Raw genomic sequence first — 24,802 nt, 5'->3', positions numbered from 1 at the left:
TGCCCCTCCTCCGGAATGACCCCTCTCCCTCTCCCCGGGACACCCCTCACTCACTCTCCCTCCCTCTCCCCGGACTCACCTCTCACACTCCGATCCCTCCCTCCCTCCCTCCCTCAGTCCCGCTTGCCCCTCCTCCGGCCCCCGGCCTCACTTCCCGCTCCGCCCCGGAACGGCGGCAGGAAGAGGCGGATCCGGATCCGGATCCCGGAGCCCGGCGCTGGGAGAGAAAACCCCGACATGTCCTTCAAACCCGGGGGGAGCCAGTCCGGTAACCGGGGAGGGGAGGGACGGGAGGGAGGGAGAGGGAGAGTGAGAGGAAGAGGGGAGAGGGAGGGAGTGAGAGAGGGAGGAAGAGGGGGAGAGAGGGAGGAAGAGGGGGAGAGAGGGAGGAAGAGGGGGAGAGAGGGAGGAAGAGGGGGAGAGAGGGAGAAAGAGGGGGAGAGAGGGAGGAAGAGTGAGAGGGAGGAAGAGGGGGAGAGAGGGAGGAAGAGTGAGAGGGAGGAAGAGTGAGAGGGAGGAAGAGGGGGAGAGAGGAAGAGGGGGAGAGAGGGAGAAAGAGTGAGAGGGAGGAAGAGGGGGAGAGAGGGAGGAAGAGGGGGAGAGAGGGAGGGAGTGAGAGAGAGGGAGGAAGAGAGGAGAGGGAGAGGAAGAGGGGGAGAGAGGGAGGGAGAGTGAGAGAGAGGGAGGGAGGGGGAGGGAGAGTGAGAGAGAGGGGGGAGAGGGAGAGGGGGGGAGAGTGAGAGGGAGGAAGAGGGGGAGAGAGGGAGGAAGAGGGGAGAGGGAGGGAGGAAGGGGGAGAGGGAGAGTGAGGAAGAGGGGGAGAGAGGGAGGGAGTGAGAGAGAGGAAGAGAGGAGAGGGAGAGGAAGAGGGGGAGAGAGGGAGGGAGAGTGAGAGAGGGGGGAGAGAGGGAGGGTGAGAGGGAGGGAGGGGGAGGGAGAGTGAGAGAGGAAGAGGGGGGAGAGAAAGACGAGAGTGAGGTACAGGGGAGAGGGAGAGACGGGGGAATAAGATGGGCAGTGGCCAGACGGGGGAGAGAGATACTTGGGTGATAGAGGCAGGGAGTGAGAGGGAGAGAGACTGGGGGAGAGGAAGGGCGACTGGTGGGGAGAGAGGGACTGAGAGGGCCTGGGGAGAGAAAGAGAGACGAGAGTGAAAGGGAGAGTGGGGAAAGAGAGAATGAAGAAAGACTGGTGGGGGAGAGAGAGACTGCAGGAGTGAGAGGGCAAGTGGGGGAGGAGGAGAGAGACTGGGGAGAGAAAGGGAGACGGGCAGGGAGAGGGACTGGTGTGAGAGGGAGACTGCTGGAGGAGAGAGAGAGACTGGGACTGTGCGACTGTGTGTGTGTGTGTGCGCGCTCTGATGTTGGGATCTTCCTGTGCCGTGTACCCCATACCTGACTCTCTCCCCCTCCCCTCCAGTGATTAGCGTGAACTCACCATCGTCCACTCTGCCCCCCAATTCGTTCAGACCCGTCTTCAATGACTTCGGCCCCCCCTCCATGGGTTACATGCAGGTAAGGGGGGGTGTGGGAGAGAGGGAGGGGAGGGACACGGGGGAAGTAATCGTAGGGGTGCAGCGAGATCAGGGGGTGTGGGGATACGGAGAAGTGAATGAGGGTCAGAGGAGGGAGTTGGGAGTGGTGGTGGGGGGAGGGTATGTGGAAAAGAAAGGGAGGATTGGGAAACCCCTTTGTCTCCCTCCACTTCTCACTCCCCTCCCTCCGCCACCCCTGCAGTATTGTGTGCAGTTTTGGTCACCAAACCTGAGGAAGGACATTCTTGCTATTGAGGGAGTGCAGCGTAGGTTCATGAGGTTAATTCCCGGAATAGCGGGACTGTCAAATGTTGAAAGATTGGAGCGACTGGGCTTGTACACACTGGAATTTAGAAGGATGAGAGGGGATCTGATTGAAACATATAAGGTTATGAAGGGATTGAACACGCTGGAGGCAGGAAGCATGTTCCCGCTGATGGGTGAGTCCAGAACTAGAGGCCACAGTTTAAGAATAAGGGGTAGGCCATTTAGAACTATATAACAATTACAACACGGAAACAGGCCATCTCAGCCCTTCTAGTCCGTGCCAAACACTTACTCTCACCTAGTCCCACTCAGCCCATAACCCTCCATTCCTTTCCTGTCCATATACCTATCCAATTTTACTTTAAATGACAATACCGAACCTGCCTCTACCACTTCTACTGGAAGCCCGTTCCACACAGCTACCACTCTCTGAGTAAGGAAATTCCCCCTCGTGTTACCCTTAAACTTTTGCCCCCTCACTCTCAACTCACGTCCTCTTGTTTGAATCTCCCCTACTCTCAATGGAAAAAGCCTATCCATGTCAATTCTATCTACCCCCTCATAATTTTAAATACCTCTGTCAAGTCCCCCCTCAACCTTCTACGCTCCAAAGAATAAAGACCTAACTTGTTCAACCTTTCCCTGTAACTTAGGTGCTGAAACCCAGGTAACGTTCTAGTAAATCTCCTCTGTACTCTCTCTATTATGTTCACATCTTTCATTTAATTTGGTGACCAGAACTGTACACAATATTGTAAATTCGGCCTCACCAATGCCTTGTACAACTTTAACATTACATCCCAACTCCTGTACTCAATACTCTGATTTATAAAGGCCCTAACCCTAACCCCAACTCCTGTACTCAATACTCTGATTTATAAAGGCCCTAACCCTAACCCCAACTCCTGTACTCAATGAGCAAACATGAGGAAATCTGCAGATGCTGGAATTTCAAACAACAACACACGCAAAATGCCGGTGGAACACGGCAGGCCAGGCAGCGTCTATAGGAAAAGCACTGTCGACGTTTCAGGACGAAGGGTCTCGGTCTTCTATAGACGCTGCCTGGCCTGCTGTGTTCCACCAGCATTTTGTGTGTGTTGTTGTTCCTGTACTCAAAGCTCTTGATTTATAAAGGCCAGCATTTCAAAAGCTTTCTTCACCACCCTATCCACATGAGATTCCACCTTCAGGGAACTATGCACCATTATTCCTAGATCACTCTGTTCTACTGCATTCTTCAATGCCCGACCATTTACCATGTATGTCCTATTCGGATTATTCCTACCAAAATGCAGCACCTCACACTTATCAGTATTAAACTCCATCTGCCATCGTTCAGCCCACTCTTCTAACTGGCCTAAATCTCTCTGCAGACTTTGAAAACCAACTTCATTATCCACAACACCACCTACCTTAGTATCATCTGCATACTTACTAATCCAATTTGCCACCCCATCATCCAGATCATTAATGTATATGACAAACAATATTGGACCCAGTACAGATCCCTGAGGCACACCACTAGTCACCGGCCTCCAACCTGACAGACAGTTATCCACCACTACTCTCTGGCATCTCCCACCCAGCCACTGTTGAATCCATTTCACTACTTCAGTATTAACACCTAACGATTGAACCTTCCTAACTAACCTTCCGTGTGGAACCTTGTCAAAGGCCTTACTGAAGTCCATATAGACAACATCCACTGCTTTACGCTCATCAACTTTCCTCGTAACCTCTTCAAAAAGTTCAATGAGATTTGCCAAACATGACTTTGCACGCACAAATCCATGCTGACTGTTCCTAATCAGACACCGACTATCCAGATAGACAGGGTCTGTCTGTCCAGTTCTGGTCGCCTCACTACAGGAAGGATGTGGAAGCATTGGAAAGGGTACAGAGGAGATTTACCAGGATTCTGCCTGGTTTAGAGAGTGATCAGAGATGAAGGGAGCTAGGGCTTTACTCTTTGGAGAGAAGGAGGATGAGAGGAGACATGATAGAGGTGTACAAGATATTAAGAGGAATAGACAGAGTGGACAGCCAGCGCCTCTTCCCCAGGGCACCACTGCTCAGTACAAGAGGACGTGGCTTTAAGGTAAGGGGAGGGAAGTTCAAGGGAGATATTAGAGGAAGGTTTTTCACTCAGAGAGTGGTTGGTGCATGGAATGCACTGCCTGAGTCAGTGGTGGAGGCAGATACACTAGTGAAGTTTAAGAGACTGCTAGACAGGTATATGGAGGAATTTAAGGTGGGGGGGTTATACGGGAGGCAGGGTTTGAGGGTCGGCAAAACATTGTGGGCCGAAGGGCCTGTAATGTGCTGTACTGTTCTATGTTCTATAATTATATATACCATCTCTAAGAATACTTTCCATTAATTTACCCACCACTGACGTCAAACTGACAGGCCTATAATTGCTAGGTTTACTCTTAGAAACCTTTTTAAACAATGGAACCACATGAGCAATACGCCAATCCTCTGGCACCATCCCCGTTTCTAATGACATTTGAAATATTTCTGTCAGAGCCCTTGCTATTTCTACACCAACTTCCCTCAAGGTCCTAGGGAATATCCTGTCAGGACCCCGAGATTTATCCACTTTTATATTCTTTAAAAGTGCCAGTACTTCCTCCTCTTGAATCGTCATAGTTTTCATAACTTCCCTACTTGTTTCCCTTACTTTACACAATTCAATACCCTTCACTTTTAACGAAAGTTAGAGAAGTCAATGTTCATGCCATCAGGTTGGAGGCTAACTTCCATTAATGCCCCTCCTCCCCTTCTTACCCCATCCCTGACATATCTAGTTATTTGCCTGTTCTCCATCTCCCTCTGGTGCTCCCCCCCCCCCTTTCTTTCTCCCGAGGCCTCCCGTCCCATGATCCTTTCCCTTCTCCAGCTCTGTATCCCTTTCGCCAATCACCTTTCCAGCTCTTAGCTTCATCCCACTCCCTCCGATCTTCTCCGATCATTTCACATTTCCCCGTCCCCCCACTACTTTCAAATCTCTTACTATCTTTCCTTTCGGTTAGTCCTGACGAAGGGTCTCGGCCCGAAACGTCAACAGTGCTTCTCCCTGTAGATGCTGCCTGGCCTGCTGCGTTCCACCAGCATTTTGTGTGTGTTGTTACTTGATAGAGGTATTTAAAATTATGAGGGGGTAGATAGAGTTGATGTGGATAGGCTTTTTCCATTGAGAGTAGGGGAGATTCAAACAAGAGGACATGAGTTGAGAGTTAGGGGGCAAAAGTTTAAGGGTAACACGAGGGGGAATTTCTTTACTCAGAGAGTGGTAGCTGTGTGGAACGAGCTTCCAGTAGAAGTGGTAGAGGCAGGTTTGGTATTGTCATTTAAAGTAAAATTGGATAGGTATATGGACAGGAAAGGAGTGGAGGGTTATGGGCTGAGTGTGGGTCGGTGGGACTAGGTGAGAGTAAGCGTCCGGCACGGACTAGAAGGGCTGAGATGGCCTGTTTCCGTGCTGTGATTGTTATCTGGTTATATGGTGGGGGTTGTATCAGGGGGTAAAGGGGGACAGGTGTGAGTGGAGGGGAGAGATGATTCTGGAATGTTTCCGGGAGACTGGAAAGCTGGCAAATGTCACTCCGCTCTGCAAGAAGGGAGAGAGGCAGGAGACGGGAACTTGTCGGTCTGACAGCCTGACCTCGGTGGTTGGGGAGGTGTGGGTCTTAGGGTTGCTAAGGATGTGGTTTCGGTGTACTCGTGATAAAATAGGCCAAGGTCAGCACGGTCTCCTCGAGGGAAAACCTTCCCTGACAAACCTGTTGCGATTCTCTGAGGAAATCGGAGGAATTAACCTCGTGAATCTACGCTGCACTTCCTCGACAGCCAGGATGTCCTTCCTTAACCCTGGAGACAAAAACTGTACACAATACTCCAGGTGTGGTCTCACCAGGGCCCTGTACAAATGCAAGAGGATTTCCTTGCTCTTGTACTCAATTCCCTTTGTAATAAAGGCCAACATTCCATTAGCCTTCTTCACTGCCTGCTGCACTTGCTCATTCACCTTCAGTGACTGATGAACAAGGACTCCGAGATCTCTTTGTATTTCTCCCTTACCTAACTCTACACCGTTCAGATAATAATCTGCCTTCCTGTTCTTACTCCCAAAGTGGATAACCTCACACTTATTCACATTGAACGTCATCTGCCAAGTATCTGCCCACTCACCCAGCCTATCCAAGTCACCCTGTATTCTCCTAACGTCCTCTTCGCATGTCACACTGCCACCCAGTTTAGTATCGTCAGCAAACTTGCTGATATAGTTTTCAATGCCCTCATCTAAATCATTGACATAAATCGTAAAGAGCTGTGGTCCCAATACAGAGCCCTGTGGTACCCCACTAGTCACCTCCAGCCAGTCCGAGAAACACCCATTCACTGCTACCCTTTGCTTTCTATATGCCAACCAGTTTTCTATCCATGTTGAAACCCTGCCCCCAATGCCATGAGCTCTGATTTTACTCACCAATCTCCTATGTGGCACCTTATCGAATGCCTTCTGAAAATCTAGGTACACTACATCCACTGGCTTACCCTCGTCTAACATCCTTGTTACACCCTCAAAAAACTCCAACAGATTAGTCAAGCATGACTTGCCCTTGGTAAATCCATGCTGGCTCGGCCTAATCCTATTTCTGCCATCCAGATGTGCCACTATTTCGTCCTTAATAATGGACTCAAGCATCTTCCCCACGACTGACGTTAGGCTAACAGGGCGATAGTTCTCCGTTTTCTCCTTTCCTCCCTTCTTGAAAAGTGGGACAACATTAGCCACGCTCCAATCTTCAGGAACTGATCCTGAATCTAAGGAACATTGGAAAATGATTACCAATGCATCCGCAATTTCCTGAGCCACCTCTTTTAGAACCCTCGGATGCAGACCATCTGGACCCGGGGATTTATTCGCCTTCAGTCCTACCAGTCTACTCATCACAGTTTCTTTCCTAATGTCAATCTGTCTCTATTCCTCTGATATCTTATGACCCTGGCCCATCCATACATCTGGGAGATTGCTTGTGTCCTCCCTGGTGAAGACAGATCTAAAGTACGCATTAAATTCTGTTGCCATTTCCCTGTTTCCCATAACAATTTCTCCCAATTCATTCTTCAAGGGGCCAACATTGTTCTTAACTATCTTCTTTCTCTTCACATAGCTAAAAAAGCTTTTGCTATCCCCTTTTATATTCCTGGCTAGACTGAGCTCATACCTGATTTGTTCTCTCCGTATTGCTTTTTTAGTTAAGATCTGCTGTTCCTTAAAATTTTCCCAATCATCTGTATTCCCACTCACCTTAACCCTGTCATACTTCTTTTTCTTTAATGCTATACAATCTCTGACTTCCTTTGTTAACCACTGTGGCCCCTTCCCCCTCTTTGAATCCTTCCTTCTCATTGGAATGAACTGCATTTGCATCTTTTGTATTATGCCCAAGAATATCTGCCACTGCTGATCCACTGTCTTTCCTGCCAGGGCATCTGCCCATTTAACTTTGGCCAGCTCTTCCCTCATGGCTCCGTAGTCTCCTTTATTTAATTGCAACACTGACACCTCTGATCTGCCCTTATCCCTCTCAAATTGTAGATAAAAACTTATCATGTTATGATCACTACTTCCTAATGGCTCCTTTAATTCAAGATCACTTATCAATTCCTGTTCATTACACATCACCGTCCAAAATAGCCACGTTCCTGTTATTCTGTATATAAACCCCCTGAACCCCTGGATTAGATCCCAGTCTGTAACCCACTCCCGGGGATCTGTTATTCTGTATATAAACCCCCTGAACCCCTGGATTAGATCCCAGTCTGTAACCCACTCCCAGGGGTCTGTTATTCTATATATAAACCCCCGAACCCCTGGATTAGATCCCAGCCTGTAACCCACTCTCAGGGATCTGTCAGACAATAGACAATAGACAATAGGTGCAGAAGTAGACCATTCGGCCCCTCGAGTCTGCACCGCCATTCTGAGATCATGGCTGATCATTCACTATCAATACCCAGTCCCTGCCTTGTCCCCATATCCCTTGATTCCCCTATCCATCAGATATCTATCCAGCTCCTTCTTGAAAGCATCCAGAGAATTGGCCTCCACCGTCTTCCGAGGCAGTGCATTCCAGACCTCCACAACTCTCTGGGAGAAGAAGCTCTTCCTCAACTCTGTTTTAAATAACTGACCTCTTATTCTCAATCCATGCCCTCTGGTACTGGACTCTCCCAACATCTGGAACATATTTCCTGCCTCAATCCTATCAAATCCTTTAATTATCTTAAACGTTTCAATCAGATCCCCTCTCAATCTCCTCAATTCCAGCGTGTACAAGCCCAATCTCTCCAATCTCTCTGCGTAAGACAGCCCTGCCTTCCCAGGAATCAACCTAGTGAATCTACGCTGCACTTCCTCAATTGCCAGAATGTCCTTTCTTAAACCTGGAGACCAAAACTGTACACAATATTCCAGGTGTGGTCTCACCAGGGCCCTGTACAAATGCAAAAGGACATCCTTGCTCTTGTACTCAATTCCCCCTGTAACAAAGGCCAACATTCCATTTGCCCTCTTCACTGCCTGTTGCACTTGCTCATTCACCTTCATTGACTGGTGAACTAGGACTCCTAGGTCTCTTTGCATTTCTCCCTTACCTAACTCTACACCGTTCAGACAATACTCTGCCCTCTTGTTCCTGCTTCCAAAGTGGATAACCTCACACTTATTCACATTGAACGTCATCTGCCAAGTATCTGCCCACTCACCCAGCCTATCCAAGTCACCCTGTATTCTCCTAACGTCCTCTTCGCATGTCACACTGCCACCCAGTTTAGTATCGTCAGCAAACTTGCCGATGTTATTCTCAATGCCTTCTTCTAAATCGTTGACGTAAATCGTAAAGAGCTGTGGTCCCAATACAGAGCCCTGTGGTACCCCACTAGTCACCTCCAGCCAGTCCGAGAAACACCCATTCACCGTTACCCTTTGCTTTCTATATGCCAACCAGTTTTCTGTCAATATCTTCCCCCCCAATGCCATGAGCTTTGATTTTTACCCACCAGTCTCCTATGTGGGACCTTATCAAATGCCTTCTGAAAATCGAGGTACACTACATCCACTGGATCTCCCTTGTCTAACTTCCTGGTAACATCCTCGAAAAACTCCAACAGATTAGTCAAGCATGATTTGCCCTTGGTAAATCCATGCTGGCTCGGCCCAGTCCTATCACTGCTATCTAGGTTAATTCCTGGGATGTCCGGACTGTCTTACGCAGAGAGGTTAGAGAGACTGGGCTTGTGCACGCTGGAATTAAGGAGATTGAGAGGGGATCTGATTGCAACATATAAGATTATTAAGGGATCGGATAAGATAGAGGCAGGAAATATGTTCCAGATGCTGGGACAGTCCAGTACCAGAGGGCATGGTTTGAGAATAAGGGGTAGATCATTTAGGACAGAGTTGAGGAAGAGCTTCTTCTCCCAGAGAGTTGTGGGGGTCTGGAATGCTCTGCCTCGGAAGGCAGTGGAGGCCAATTCTCTGGATGCTTTCAAGAAGGAGCTAGACAGGTATCTTATGGATAGGGGAATCAAGGGATATGGGGACAAGGCAGGAACCGGGTATTGATAGTAGATGATCAGCCATGATCTCAGAATGGCAGAGCAGGCTCGAAGGGCCGAATGGTCTACTTCTGCACCTATTGTCCGTTGTCTAAATAACAGGCGGAATAGACAGGGGAGAATCAGTGGGTGCTGTGTGCTTGGATTTTCAGAAGGACTTTGAGAAGGTACCGCACAGGAGGCAGCTGAAGGTGCTACGAGTCTGTGGCATCACGGGGTGGGGGGGGGGGGGATTCCAGCAGTGGCCGAGTCCCCGTCTACAACCCTGAGAATTACTTCCTGACAAACATGCTCAGTAAATACGAGAAACACGGCAGGCAGAATGAAAGACAAACACCCAGTGTGGAAAAGACAATAACCTGTGCACGTACAAAAGAAACACTGAAATATTAAATAAACATATTGTGTGCAGATTCAGTCACCTAATTACAGGAAGGATATTAATAAGGTTGAAAGAGTGCAGAGAAGGTTTACAAGGATGTTGCCGGGACTTGAGAAACTGAGTTACAGAGAAAGGTCGAATAGGTTAGGACTTTATTCCCTGGAGCGTAGGAGAATGAGAGGAGATTTGACAGAGGGGTATAAAATTATGATGGGTATAGACAGAGTGAATGCAAGCAGGCTTTTTCCACTGAGGCCAGGGGAGAAAAAAAAACAGAGGTCATGGGTTAAGTGTGAAGGGGGAAAAGTTTAAAGGGAACATTGGGGGGGCTTCCACGCAGAGAGTGGTGGGAGTGTGGAATGAGCTGCCAGATGAAGTGGTGAATGCGGCCTCACTTTTGAAAAACTCGGACAGGTACACGGATGAGAGGGGTTTGGAGGGATGTGGGCCAGATGCAGGTCAGTGGGACTTGGCAGAAAAATGGCTTGGCACAGACAAGAAGGGCCAAAAGGTCTGTTTCTGTGCTGGAATGTTCTATGGTTCTAACGTGAGATGAAGAGTTCCTGAAAGTGAGTCCATAGGTTGTCGGAACATTTCAGTGACGGGGCGAGTGAAGTTATCCCCTCTGGTTCAACAGACTGATGGTTGAAGGGTAATAACTGTCCCTGAACCTGGTGGTGTGGGTCCTGAGGCTCCTGTACCTCCTTCCTGATGGTTGAGGGGTGATAACTGTCCCTGAACCTGGTGGTGTGGGTCCTGAGGCTCCTGTACCTCCTTCCTGATGGTTGAGGGGTGATAACTGTCCCTGAACCTGGTGGTGTGGGTCCTGAGGCTCCTGTACCTCCTTCCTGATGGTTGAGGGGTGATAACTGTCCCTGAACCTGGTGGTGTGGGTCCTGAGGCTCCTGTACCTCCTTCCTGTTGGTTGAGGGGTGATAACTGTCCCTGAACCTCGTGGTGTGGGCCCTGAGGCTCCTGTACCTCCTTCCTGATGGTTGAGGGGTAGTAACTGTCCCTGAACCTGGTGGTGTGGGTCCTGAGGCTCCTGTACCTCCTTCCTGATGGTTGAGGGGTACTAACTGTCCCTGAACCTGGTGGTGTGAGTCCTGAGGCTCCTGTACCTCCTTCCTGATGGTTGAGGGGTAGTAACTGTCCCTGAACCTGGTGGTGTGGGTCCTGGGGCTCCTGTACCTCCTTCCTGATGGTTGAGGGGTGATAACTGTCCCTGAACCTGGTGGTGCGGGTCCTGAGGCTCCTGTACCTCCTTCCTGATGGTTGAGGGGTGATAACTGTCCCTGAACCTGGTGGTGCGGGTCCTGAGGCTCCTGTACCTCCTTCCTGATGGTTGTGGGGTGATAACGGTCCCTGAACCTGGTGGTGTGGGTCCTGGGGCTCCTGTACCTCCTTCCTGATGGTTGAGGGGTGATAACTGTCCCTGAACCTGGTGGTGTGGGTCCTGGGGCTCCTGTACCTCCTTCCTGATGGTTGTGGGGTGGTAACTGTCCCTGAACCTGGTGGTGTGGGTCCTGAGGCTCCTGTACCTCCTTCCTGATGGTTGCACTGCAGCAGCACCCAGAACCATCAATTGCTCCTCACCTTAAACCTGTGCCCTCTGGTTCTTGGTTCCCTGACCCTGGGGAAAAGTCTGTGTTCATTCACCCTGTCTGTGCCCCTCGTGGTTTTACACACCTCTGTCAGGTCACCCCTACACTCCAGGGAATAATGTCCCAACCTGCCCGACCTCTCTCCGTAACCCAGTCCCTCGAGTCCCGGCGACATCCTCGTAAATCTCCCTCCGCACTCTTTCCAGCTCGATGGCATCTTTCCCACAGCAGGGCGACCAAAACCGAACACAGTACTCCAAGTGCAGCCTCACCGACGTCTCGTACAACTGTGTTGTGATCTCCCGACTCCTGTACTCGGTGTCCTGGCTGACGAAGGCCAGCGTGACAGACACCTTCCTCACTGTCCCGTCTACCTGTGACTCCAGTTTCAGAGAACCGTGTCCTTCTACCCCGAGGTCCCTCTGATCTACAACACTCCCCAGGGTCCCCATCTACCTATAACTCCACTTTCACAGAACTGTGTCCCTATACCCTGAGGTCCCTCTGATCTACAACACTCCCCAGGGTCCCCGTCTACCTGTGACTCCACTTTCAGAGAACCGTGTCCCTGTACCCCGAGGTCCCTCTGATCTACAACACTCCCCAGGGTCCCCGTCTACCTGTGACTCCACTTTCACAGAACTGTGTCCCTGTACCCCGAGGTCCCTCTGATCTACAACACTCCCCAGGGTCCCCGTCTACCTGTGACTCCACTTTCAGAGAACTGTGTCCCTGTACCCCGAGGTCCCTCTGATCTACAACACTCCCCAGGGTCCCTGTCTACCTGTGACTCCACTTTCACAGAACTGTGTCCCTCTACCCCGAGGTCCCTCTGATCTACAACACTCCCCAGGGTCCCCGTCTACCTGTGACTCCACTTTCACAGAACTGTGTCCCTGTATCCCGAGGTCCCTCTGATCTACAACACTCCCCAGGGTCCCTGTCTACCTGTGACTCCACTTTCACAGAACTGTGTCCCTCTACCCCGAGGTCCCTCTGATCTACAACACTCCCCAGGGTCCCCGTCTAGCTGTGACTCCACTTTCACAGAACTGTGTCCCTCTACCCCGAGGTCCCTCTGATCTACAACACTCCCCAGGGTCCCTGTCTACCTGTGACTCCACTTTCACAGAACTGTGTCCCTCTACCCCGAGGTCCCTCTGATCTACAACACTCCCCAGGGTCCCCGTCTACCTGTGACTCCACTTTCAGAGAACTGTGTCCCTGTCCCCCGAGGTCCCACTGATCTACAACACTCCCCAGGGTCCCCGTCTACCTGTGACTCCACTTTCAGAGAACTGTGTCCCTGTACCCCGAGGTCCCTCTGATCTACATCACTCCCCAGGGTCCCCGTCTACCTGTGACTCCACTTTCACAGAACTGTGTCCCTCTACCCCGAGGTCCCTCTGATCTACAACACTCCCCAGGGTCCCCGTCTACCTGTGACTCCACTTTCACAGAACCGTGTCCCTGTACCCCGAGGTCCCTCTGATCTACAACACTCCCCAGGGTCCCCGTCTACCTGTGACTCCACTTTCACAGAACTGTGTCCCTCTACCCCGAGGTCCCTCTGATCTACAACACTCCCCAGGGTCCCCGTCTACCTGTGACTCCACTTTCACAGAACCGTGTCCCTGTACCCCGAGGTCCCACTGATCTACAACACTCCCCAGGGTCCCCGTCTACCTGTGACTCCACTTTCACAGAACTGTGTCCCTCTACCCCGAGGTCCCTCTGATCTACAACACTCCCCAGGGTCCCCGTCTACCTGTGACTCCACTTTCACAGAACTGTGTCCCTGTACCCCGAGGTCCCTCTGATCTACAACATTCCCCAGGGTTCCCGTCTACCTGTGACTCCACTTTCACAGAACTGTGTCCCTGTACCCCGAGGTCCCTCTGATCTACAACATTCCCCAGGGTTCCCGTCTACCTGTGACTCCACTTTCAGAGAACTGTGTCCCTCTACCCCGAGGTCCCTCTGATCTACAACACTCCCCAGGGTCCCCGTCTACCTGTGACTCCACTTTCAGAGAACTGTGTCCCTCTACCCCGAGGTCCCTCTGATCTACAACACTCCCCAGGGTCCCCGTCTACCTGTGACTCCACTTTCAGAGAACTGTGTCCCTCTACCCCGAGCTCCCTCTGATCAACAACACTCCCCAGGGTCCCCGTCTACCTGTGACTCCACTTTCACAGAACTGTGTCCCTCTACCCCGAGGTCCCTCTGATCTACAACACTCCCCAGGGTCCCCGTCTACCTGTGACTCCACTTTCAGAGAACTGTGTCCCTCTACCCCGAGGTCCCTCTGATCTACAACACTCCCCAGGGTCCCCGTCTACCTGTGACTCCACTTTCACAGAACTGTGTCCTTCTACCCCGAGGTCCCTCTGATCTACAACACTCCCCAGGGTCCCCGTCTACCTGTGACTCCACGTTCACAGAACCGTGTCCCTGTACCCCGAGGTCCCTCTGATCTACAACACTCCCCAGGGTCCCCGTCTACCTGTGACTCCACTTTCACAGAACTGTGTCCCTCTACCCCGAGGTCCCTCTGATCTACAACACTCCCCAGGGTCCCCGTCTACCTGTGACTCCACTTTCAGAGAACTGTGTCCCTCTACCCCGAGGTCCCTCTGATCTACAACACTCCCCAGGGTCCCCGTCTACCTGTGACTCCACTTTCAGAGAACTGTGTCCCTCTACCCCGAGGTCCCTCTGATCTACAACATTCCCCAGGGTCCCCGTCTACCTGTGACTCCACTTTCACAGAACTGTGTCCCTCTACCCCGAGGTCCCTCTGATCTACAACACTCCCCAGGGTCCCCGTCTACCTGTGACTCCAGTCTCAGAGAACTGTGTCCCTGTACCCCGAGGTCCCTCTGATCTACAACACTCCCCAGGGTCCCCGTCTACCTGTGACCACTTTCAGAGAACCGTGTCCCTCTACCCCGAGGTCCCTCTGATCTACAACACTCCCCAGGGTCCCCGTCTACCTGTGACTCCACTTTCAGAGAACTGTGTCCCTCTACCCCGAGGTCCCTCTGATCTACAACACTCCCCAGGGTCCCCGTCTACCTGTGACTCCACTTTCACAGAACTGTGTCCCTCTACCCCGAGGTCCCTCTGATCTACAACACTCCCCAGGGTCCCCGTCTACCTGTGACTCCAGTCTCAGAGAACTGTGTCCCTGTACCCCGAGGTCCCTCTGATCTACAACACTCCCCAGGGTCCCCGTCTACCTGTGACCACTTTCAGAGAACCGTGTCCCTCTACCCCGAGGTCCCTCTGATCTACAACACTCCCCAGGGTCCCCGTCTACCTGTGACTCCACTTTCACAGAACTGTGTCCCTCTACCCCGAGGTCCCTCTGATCTACAACACTCCCCAGGGACCCCGTCTACCTGTGACTCCACTTTCACAGAACTGTGTCCCTGTACCCCGAGGTCCCTCTGATCTACAACACTCCCCAGGGTCCCCGTCTACCTGTGACTCCACTTTCAGAGAACTGTGTCCCTGTATCCCGAGGTCCCTCTGATCTACAACACTCCCCAGGGTCCCTGTCTACCTGTGACTCCACTTTCACAGAACTGTGTCCCTCTACCCCGAGGTCCCTCTGATCTACAACACTCCCCAGGGTCCCCGTCTACCTGTGACTCCACTTTCACAGAACTGTGTCCCTCTACCCCGAGGTCCCTCTGATCTACAACACTCCCCAGGGTCCCTGTCTACCTGTGACTCCACTTTCACAGAACTGTGTCCCTCTACCCCGAGGTCCCTCTGATCTACAACACTCCCCAGGGTCCCCGTCTACCTGTGACTCCACTTTCAGAGAACTGTGTCCCTGTCCCCCGAGGTCCCACTGATCTACAACACTCCCCAGGGTCCCCGTCTACCTGTGACTCCACTTTCAGAGAACTGTGTCCCTGTACCCCGAGGTCCCTCTGATCTACATCACTCCCCAGGGACCCCGTCTACCTGTGACTCCACTTTCACAGAACTGTGTCCCTCTACCCCGAGGTCCCTCTGATCTACAACACTCCCCAGGGTCCCCGTCTACCTGTGACTCCACTTTCACAGAACCGTGTCCCTGTACCCCGAGGTCCCTCTGATCTACAACACTCCCCAGGGTCCCCGTCTACCTGTGACTCCACTTTCACAGAACTGTGTCCCTCTACCCCGAGGTCCCTCTGATCTACAACACTCCCCAGGGTCCCCGTCTACCTGTGACTCCACTTTCAGAGAACCGTGTCCCTGTACCCCGAGGTCCCTCTGATCTACAACACTCCCCAGGGTCCCCGTCTACCTGTGACTCCACTTTCAGAGAACTGTGTCCCTGTACCCCGAGGTCCCTCTGATCTACATCACTCCCCAGGGACCCCGTCTACCTGTGACTCCACTTTCACAGAACTGTGTCCCTCTACCCCGAGGTCCCTCTGATCTACAACACTCCCCAGGGTCCCCGTCTACCTGTGACTCCACTTTCACAGAACCGTGTCCCTGTACCCCGAGGTCCCTCTGATCTACAACACTCCCCAGGGTCCCCGTCTACCTGTGACTCCACTTTCACAGAACTGTGTCCCTCTACCCCGAGGTCCCTCTGATCTACAACACTCCCCAGGGTCCCCGTCTACCTGTGACTCCACTTTCAGAGAACCGTGTCCCTGTACCCCGAGGTCCCTCTGATCTACAACACTCCCCAGGGTCCCCGTCTACCTGTGACTCCACTTTCAGAGAACTGTGTCCCTGTACCCCGAGGTCCCTCTGATCTACAACACTCCCCAGGGTCCCCGTCTACCTGTGACTCCACTTTCACAGAACTGTGTCCCTGTACCCCGAGGTCCCTCTGATCTACAACACTCCCCAGGGTCCCCGTCTACCTGTGACTCCACTTTCACAGAACTGTGTCCCTGTACCCCGAGGTCCCTCTGATCTACAACACTCCCCAGGGTCCCCGTCTACCTGTGACTCCACTTTCAGAGAACCGTGTCCCTGTACCCCGAGGTCCCTCTGATCTACAACACTCCCCAGGGTCCCCGTCTACCTGTGACTCCACTTTCACAGAACTGTGTCCCTGTACCCCGAGGTCCCTCTGATCTACAACACTCCCCAGGGTCCCCGTCTACCTGTGACTCCACTTTCAGAGAACTGTGTCCCTGTACCCCGAGGTCCCTCTGATCTACAACACTCCCCAGGGTCCCCGTCTACCTGTGACTCCACTTTCACAGAACTGTGTCCCTCTACCCCGAGGTCCCTCTGATCTACAACACTCCCCAGGGTCCCCGTCTACCTGTGACTCCACTTTCAGAAACTGTGTCCCTGTACCCCGAGGTCCCACTGATCTACAACACTCCCCAGGGTCCCCGTCTACCTGTGACTCCACTTTCACAGAACTGTGTCCCTCTACCCCGAGGTCCCTCTGATCTACAACACTCCCCAGGGTCCCCGTCTACCTGTGACTCCACTTTCACAGAACTGTGTCCCTGTACCCCGAGGTCCCTCTGATCTACAACATTCCCCAGGGTTCCCGTCTACCTGTGACTCCACTTTCACAGAACTGTGTCCCTGTACCCCGAGGTCCCTCTGATCTACAACATTCCCCAGGGTTCCCGTCTACCTGTGACTCCACTTTCAGAGAACTGTGTCCCTCTACCCCGAGGTCCCTCTGATCTACAACACTCCCCAGGGTCCCCGTCTACCTGTGACTCCACTTTCAGAGAACTGTGTCCCTCTACCCCGAGGTCCCTCTGATCTACAACACTCCCCAGGGTCCCCGTCTACCTGTGACTCCACTTTCAGAGAACTGTGTCCCTCTACCCCGAGCTCCCTCTGATCAACAACACTCCCCAGGGTCCCCGTCTACCTGTGACTCCACTTTCACAGAACTGTGTCCCTCTACCCCGAGGTCCCTCTGATCTACAACACTCCCCAGGGTCCCCGTCTACCTGTGACTCCACTTTCAGAGAACTGTGTCCCTGTACCCCGAGGTCCCTCTGATCTACAACACTCCCCAGGGTCCCCGTCTACCTGTGACTCCACTTTCACAGAACTGTGTCCTTCTACCCCGAGGTCCCTCTGATCTACAACACTCCCCAGGGTCCCCGTCTACCTGTGACTCCACGTTCACAGAACCGTGTCCCTGTACCCTGAGGTCCCTCTGATCTACAACACTCCCCAGGGTCCCCGTCTACCTGTGACTCCACTTTCACAGAACTGTGTCCCTCTACCCCGAGGTCCCTCTGATCTACAACACTCCCCAGGGTCCCCGTCTACCTGTGACTCCACTTTCAGAGAACTGTGTCCCTCTACCCCGAGGTCCCTCTGATCTACAACACTCCCCAGGGTCCCCGTCTACCTGTGACTCCACTTTCAGAGAACTGTGTCCCTCTACCCCGAGGTCCCTCTGATCTACAACACTCCCCAGGGTCCCCGTCTACCTGTGACTCCACTTTCACAGAACTGTGTCCCTCTACCCCGAGGTCCCTCTGATCTACAACACTCCCCAGGGTCCCCGTCTACCTGTGACTCCAGTCTCAGAGAACTGTGTCCCTGTACCCCGAGGTCCCTCTGATCTACAACACTCCCCAGGGTCCCCGTCTACCTGTGACCACTTTCAGAGAACCGTGTCCCTCTACCCCGAGGTCCCTCTGATCTACAACACTCCCCAGGGTCCCCGTCTACCTGTGACTCCACTTTCACAGAACTGTGTCCCTCTACCCCGAGGTCCCTCTGATCTACAACACTCCCCAGGGACCCCGTCTACCTGTGACTCCACTTTCACAGAACTGTGTCCCTGTACCCCGAGGTCCCTCTGATCTACAACACTCCCCAGGGTCCCCGTCTACCTGTGACTCCACTTTCAGAGAACTGTGTCCCTGTATCCCGAGGTCCCTCTGATCTACAACACTCCCCAGGGTCCCTGTCTACCTGTGACTCCACTTTCACAGAACTGTGTCCCTCTACCCCGAGGTCCCTCTGATCTACAACACTCCCCAGGGTCCCCGTCTACCTGTGACTCCACTTTCACAGAACTGTGTCCCTCTACCCCGAGGTCCCTCTGATCTACAACACTCCCCAGGGTCCCTGTCTACCTGTGACTCCACTTTCACAGAACTGTGTCCCTCTACCCCGAGGTCCCTCTGATCTACAACACTCCCCAGGGTCCCCGTCTACCTGTGACTCCACTTTCAGAGAACTGTGTCCCTGTCCCCCGAGGTCCCACTGATCTACAACACTCCCCAGGGTCCCCGTCTACCTGTGACTCCACTTTCAGAGAACTGTGTCCCTGTACCCCGAGGTCCCTCTGATCTACATCACTCCCCAGGGTCCCCGTCTACCTGTGACTCCACTTTCACAGAACTGTGTCCCTCTACCCCGAGGTCCCTCTGATCTACAACACTCCCCAGGGTCCCCGTCTACCTGTGACTCCACTTTCACAGAACTGTGTCCTTCTACCCCGAGGTCCCTCTGATCTACAACACTCCCCAGGGTCCCCGTCTACCTGTGACTCCACGTTCACAGAACCGTGTCCCTGTACCCCGAGGTCCCTCTGATCTACAACACTCCCCAGGGTCCCCGTCTACCTGTGACTCCACTTTCACAGAACTGTGTCCCTCTACCCCGAGGTCCCTCTGATCTACAACACTCCCCAGGGTCCCCGTCTACCTGTGACTCCACTTTCAGAGAACTGTGTCCCTCTACCCCGAGGTCCCTCTGATCTACAACACTCCCCAGGGTCCCCGTCTACCTGTGACTCCACTTTCAGAGAACTGTGTCCCTCTACCCCGAGGTCCCTCTGATCTACAACACTCCCCAGGGTCCCCGTCTACCTGTGACTCCACTTTCACAGAACTGTGTCCCTCTACCCCGAGGTCCCTCTGATCTACAACACTCCCCAGGGTCCGCGTCTACCTGTGACTCCAGTCTCAGAGAACTGTGTCCCTGTACCCCGAGGTCCCTCTGATCTACAACACTCCCCAGGGTCCCCGTCTACCTGTGACCACTTTCAGAGAACCGTGTCCCTCTACCCCGAGGTCCCTCTGATCTACAACACTCCCCAGGGTCCCCGTCTACCTGTGACTCCACTTTCAGAGAACTGTGTCCCTCTACCCCGAGGTCCCTCTGATCTACAACACTCCCCAGGGTCCCCGTCTACCTGTGACTCCACTTTCACAGAACTGTGTCCCTCTACCCCGAGGTCCCTCTGATCTACAACACTCCCCAGGGTCCCCGTCTACCTGTGACTCCAGTCTCAGAGAACTGTGTCCCTGTACCCCGAGGTCCCTCTGATCTACAACACTCCCCAGGGTCCCCGTCTACCTGTGACCACTTTCAGAGAACCGTGTCCCTCTACCCCGAGGTCCCTCTGATCTACAACACTCCCCAGGGTCCCCGTCTACCTGTGACTCCACTTTCACAGAACTGTGTCCCTCTACCCCGAGGTCCCTCTGATCTACAACACTCCCCAGGGACCCCGTCTACCTGTGACTCCACTTTCACAGAACTGTGTCCCTGTACCCCGAGGTCCCTCTGATCTACAACACTCCCCAGGGTCCCCGTCTACCTGTGACTCCACTTTCAGAGAACTGTGTCCCTGTATCCCGAGGTCCCTCTGATCTACAACACTCCCCAGGGTCCCTGTCTACCTGTGACTCCACTTTCACAGAACTGTGTCCCTCTACCCCGAGGTCCCTCTGATCTACAACACTCCCCAGGGTCCCCGTCTACCTGTGACTCCACTTTCAGAGAACTGTGTCCCTCTACCCCGAGGTCCCTCTGATCTACAACACTCCCCAGGGTCCCTGTCTACCTGTGACTCCACTTTCACAGAACTGTGTCCCTCTACCCCGAGGTCCCTCTGATCTACAACACTCCCCAGGGTCCCCGTCTACCTGTGACTCCACTTTCAGAGAACTGTGTCCCTGTCCCCCGAGGTCCCACTGATCTACAACACTCCCCAGGGTCCCCGTCTACCTGTGACTCCACTTTCAGAGAACTGTGTCCCTGTACCCCGAGGTCCCTCTGATCTACAACACTCCCCAGGGTCCCCGTCTCCCTGTGACTCCACTTTCACAGAACTGTGTCCCTGTACCCCGAGGTCCCTCTGATCTACAACACTCCCCAGGGTCTCCGTCTACCTGTGACTCCACTTTCAGAGAACTGTGTCCCTGTACCCCGTGGTCCCTCTGATCTACAACACTCCCCAGGGTCCCCGTCTACCTGTGACTCCACTTTCAGAGAACTGTGTCCCTGTACCCCGTGGTCCCTCTGATCTACAACACTCCCCAGGGTCCCCGTCTACCTGTGACTCCACTTTCAGAGAACCGTGTCCCTGTACCCCGAGGTCCCTCTGATCTACAACACTCCCCAGGGTCCCTGTCTACCTGTGACTCCACTTTCACAGAACTGTGTCCCTCTACCCCGAGGTCCCTCTGATCTACAACACTCCCCAGGGTCCCCGTCTACCTGTGACTCCACTTTCAGAGAACTGTGTCCCTGTCCCCCGAGGTCCCACTGATCTACAACACTCCCCAGGGTCCCCGTCTACCTGTGACTCCACTTTCAGAGAACTGTGTCCCTGTACCCCGAGGTCCCTCTGATCTACAACACTCCCCAGGGTCCCCGTCTCCCTGTGACTCCACTTTCACAGAACTGTGTCCCTGTACCCCGAGGTCCCTCTGATCTACAACACTCCCCAGGGTCTCCGTCTACCTGTGACTCCACTTTCAGAGAACTGTGTCCCTGTACCCCGTGGTCCCTCTGATCTACAACACTCCCCAGGGTCCCCGTCTACCTGTGACTCCACTTTCAGAGAACTGTGTCCCTGTACCCCGTGGTCCCTCTGATCTACAACACTCCCCAGGGTCCCCGTCTACCTGTGACTCCACTTTCAGAGAACCGTGTCCCTGTACCCCGAGGTCCCTCTGATCTACAACACTCCCCAGGGTCCCCGTCTACCTGTGACTCCACTTTCACAGAACTGTGTCCCTGTACCCCGAGGTCCCTCTGATCTACAACACTCCCCAGGGTCTCCGTCTACCTGTGACTCCACTTTCAGTCTCACTCCTCAGTGTTTTACCATTCACTGTGAAATCGTCCCGACTACAGGATACCGAGACTGGACACATTTCCCTCCCCACACCACCGAGCCAGTCTCCACCCCGTAATTGCCGATGTTTTGTTGGGGGGGAGGGGTTAGGAGGAGAGAGGAGTGGCAGGGAGGGAGGGGATATTAGTTTGTACAGAGATACCCTGATGCCAACTTCCCCTCCTATCCTTCTCTCCCCTCTTCTGCCTCCCTCCCTCCCTCCCCTTCTATCTCCTCACCCCTCCCTCCATTCCCTCACCCTCTTCCACTCCGTCTCTAATAATCCTTTTCCCTCCCTGAATCTCTGCCTCCCTTCCCTCGTCCCTCTCTCCCTCCAATCCTCTACTGCCTTTTCCTTGTTACCCTCCTCTCCGTATCTCCCCTCCCTTCCCTCGCCCCTCTCTCACTCCAATCCTCTACCCCTGCCTTTTCCTTGTTACCCTTCTCTCCGTATCTACCCTCCCTTCCCTCGCCCCTCTCTCACTCCAATCCTCTACCCCTGTCTTTCCCTCGTTACCCTTCTCTCCGTATCTCCCCTCCCTTCCCTCGCCCCTCTCTCACTCCAATCCTCTACCCCTGCCTTTCCCTCGTTACCCTCTCCGTATCTCCCCTCCCTTCCCTCGCCCCTCTCTCACTCCAATCCTCTACCCCTGCCTTTCCCTCGTTACCCTTCTCTCCGTATCTCCCCTCCCTTCCCTCGCCCCTCTCTCTCTCCAATCCTCTACCCCTGCCTTTTCCTCGTTACCCTCTCCGTATCTCCCCTCCCTTCCCTCGCCCCTCTCTCACTCCAATTCTCTACCCCTGCCTTTCCCTCGTTACCCTTCTCTCCGTATCTCCCCCTCCCTTCCCTCGTCCCTCTCTCACTCCAATCCTCTACCCCTGCCTTTTCCTTGTTACCCTTCTCTCCGTATCTACCCTCCCTTCCCTCGCCCCTCTCTCACTCCAATCCTCTACCCCTGCCTTTTCCTCGTTACCCTCTCCGTATCTCCCCTCCCTTCCCTCGTCCCTCTCTCACTCCAATCCTCTACCCCTGCCTTTTCCTCGTTACCCTTCTCTCCGTATCCCTCCCTTCCCTCGCCCCTCTCTCCCTCCAATCCTCTACCCCTGCCTTTTCCTTGTTACCCTCCTCTCCGTATCAACCCTCCCTTCCCTCGCCCCTCTCTCTCTCCAATCCTCTACCCCTGCCTTTTCCTTGTTACCCTCCTCTCCGTATCAACCCTCCCTTCCCTCGCCCCTCTCTCCCTCCAATCCTCTACCCCTGCCTTTTCCTTGTTACCCTTCTCTCCGTATCTCCCCTCCCTTCCCTCGTCCCTCTCTCACTCCAATCCTCTACCCCTGCCTTTTCCTCGTTACCCTTCTCTCCGTATCTCCCCTCCCTTCCCTCGTCCCTCTCTCACTCCAATCCTCTACCCCTGCCTTTTCCTCGATACCCTTCTCTCCGTATCTCCCCTCCCTTCCCTCGCCCCTCTCTCACTCCAATCCTCTACCCCTGCCTTTTCCTTGTTACCCTCTCCGTATCTCCCCTCCCTTCCCTCGCCCCTCTCTCTCTCCAATCCTCTACCCCTGCCTTTTCCTTGTTACCCTTCTCTCCGTATCTCCCCTCCCTTCCCTCGCCCCTCTCTCACTCCAATCCTCTACCCCTGCCTTTTCCTTGTTACCCTTCTCTCCGTATCTCCCCTCCCTTCCCTCGCCCCTCTCTCACTCCAATCCTCTACCCCTGCCTTTCCCTCGTTACCCTTCTCTCCGTATCTCCCCTCCCTTCCCTCGCCCCTCTCTCTCTCCAATCCTCTACCCCTGCCTTTTCCTCGTTACCCTCTCCGTATCTCCCCTCCCTTCCCTCGCACCCCCCGTCAGGGTCTGAAGCCGAGCCAGCCGTCGCAGAGCACCTATTCAGACCTTCTCTCGGTGATCGAGGAGATGGGCAGGGAGATCAGACCCACCTATGCGGGCAGCAAGAGCGCAATGGAGCGTCTGAAGAGAGGTGGGTCGGAGGGGAGAGTGAGGGGTGGGGGGGAAGGGAGAGGAGGGTAGGAGGGGAGAGTGAGGGGTGGGGGGAAGGGAGAGGAGGGGAGGAGGGGAGAGTGAGGGGTGGGGGGAAGGGAGAGGAGGGGAGAGTGAGGGGTGGGGGGAAGGGAGAGGAGGAAAGGAGGGAGACGGAAAGGGAGGCTGAAGGGAGAGGAGGAGGGAGGGGGGAAGGGAGGCAGAAAAGGATGGAGGGAGGGGGAAGGGAGAGGGGAGGGAGGGAAGGGGAAAGGGAGAGAGGGATAGGGAAGAAGGGGGTGAGAGGGAAGGGGAGGTGACCCTGGGAAAACTGTGATAGGAGAGGGCTCGGGAGGACCGGAGGAGAGGGGGAGGGTTTGGCCAAGTCAACTCTCGTTGGCACAGCAGGATCCCATAAAAGCTGAGCCACGGATCGGTGGGATGGGAGGTGAGGACTGGCTCCCATTGGCTCATTAGTGCTTCTCTCTCCTCCGTTGTAGGCATAATTCACGCTCGTGCCCTGGTCCGTGAGTGTTTGGCAGAGACAGAGAGAAATGCTCGTTCCTAGTACCCTCTCCTCCTCCCCCACCCTTCCACATTGTCCTTTCACTCTACCTCCCTCCACCCCTCCCACCCTACCCCTGGATTCGATTGCCTACCCTCGCCTTTGAACGACAGCGTCAACAAGGCCCCGGCCAGCGCGGGCGGAACGGAGAACCAGGAAAATGATTTCTTCACCCAGCTCCCTCCGGATAAATTTATCGTTTGACAGCAGCTTGGGCCGGCGGTGCAGGAGGGGCAGGTGTCTCACCCTGGAAGAGGAGAGGAGCTGGTATTCTCCTCGCAGGAGGGGTGTCCCTCACTGGATGGCCGATAAGCCCCCTTTCTCTGTCCCATCGCGCAGTGGGGAGTGGCCAACATCCAGAAACAAAACCCCCCTGTTCCCCGCCCGCCCTCATCCCACCCCGTCACAGACTATCCCACAAAACGAAGGCTGGAGTCCTGGGGAACTCTCGCAAGAAGCTGGAACATCTGCCCCGTCTGTCAATAAAGAGGAGCTTTTTGAGTATCCGTGTTGGGTCTTGCTGTGCGCTGAGGGACAGAGGGTGGAGAGGGAGCGAGTGTCACAGGTGGAGGGAGGCTGGGAGGGTTTGGCAACGCTCGTAGAGGGAGGACGGACTGAGTAAGAAGGGGAGAGGAAATGTGTGTTGTAGATCAGAGGGACCTCGGGGTAGAGGAACACCGTTCTCTGAAAGTGGAGTCACAGGTAGACGGGGACCCTGGGGAGTGTTGTAGATCAGAGGGACCTCGGGGTA

General features: G+C 53.9%; 1 protein-coding gene across 2 annotated transcripts; it reads left to right on the top strand.

The window, feature by feature from the left end:
* On the top strand, positions 1-24,128 carry LOC132390579 (cyclin-dependent kinase 2-associated protein 2-like). 2 transcript variants are annotated; one of them, XM_059963190.1, is made up of 4 exons: positions 1-268; positions 1,420-1,514; positions 23,370-23,487; positions 23,987-24,128. In XM_059963190.1, exons 1-4 carry the CDS (start codon positions 16-18, stop codon positions 24,052-24,054), a joined length of 534 nt encoding a protein of 177 aa, XP_059819173.1. In that variant the 5' UTR covers positions 1-15; the 3' UTR covers positions 24,055-24,128. The 2 variants fall into 2 exon arrangements, with proteins under 2 accessions (XP_059819173.1, XP_059819172.1); XM_059963189.1 differs by having other exon boundaries at positions 23,361-23,487.
* Positions 24,129-24,802: the final 674 nt, after the last annotated feature.

The sequence above is a fragment of the Hypanus sabinus genome, unplaced genomic scaffold (genome assembly GCF_030144855.1).
Source record: "Hypanus sabinus isolate sHypSab1 unplaced genomic scaffold, sHypSab1.hap1 scaffold_964, whole genome shotgun sequence".
In the NCBI taxonomy this organism is placed as follows: Eukaryota; Metazoa; Chordata; class Chondrichthyes; order Myliobatiformes; family Dasyatidae; genus Hypanus; species Hypanus sabinus.
Note: the sequence above shows the minus strand (reverse complement) of the source record. Positions and strands in the feature narration are given on the sequence as shown.

What these genes read in the sequence shown, in the direction of transcription:
- LOC132390579 (XM_059963189.1), top strand. Translation starts at nt 16, where the DNA reads ATGACCCCTCTCCCTCTCCCCGGGACACCCCTCACTCACTCTCCCTCC. An exon ending in ACCCGGGGGGAGCCAGTCCG is followed by an intron (nt 269 to 1,419) that starts GTAACCGGGGAG and finishes CCTCCCCTCCAG; the next exon opens with TGATTAGCGTGAACTCACCA. An exon ending in CCTCCATGGGTTACATGCAG is followed by an intron (nt 1,515 to 23,360) that starts GTAAGGGGGGGT and finishes ACCCCCCGTCAG; the next exon opens with GGTCTGAAGCCGAGCCAGCC.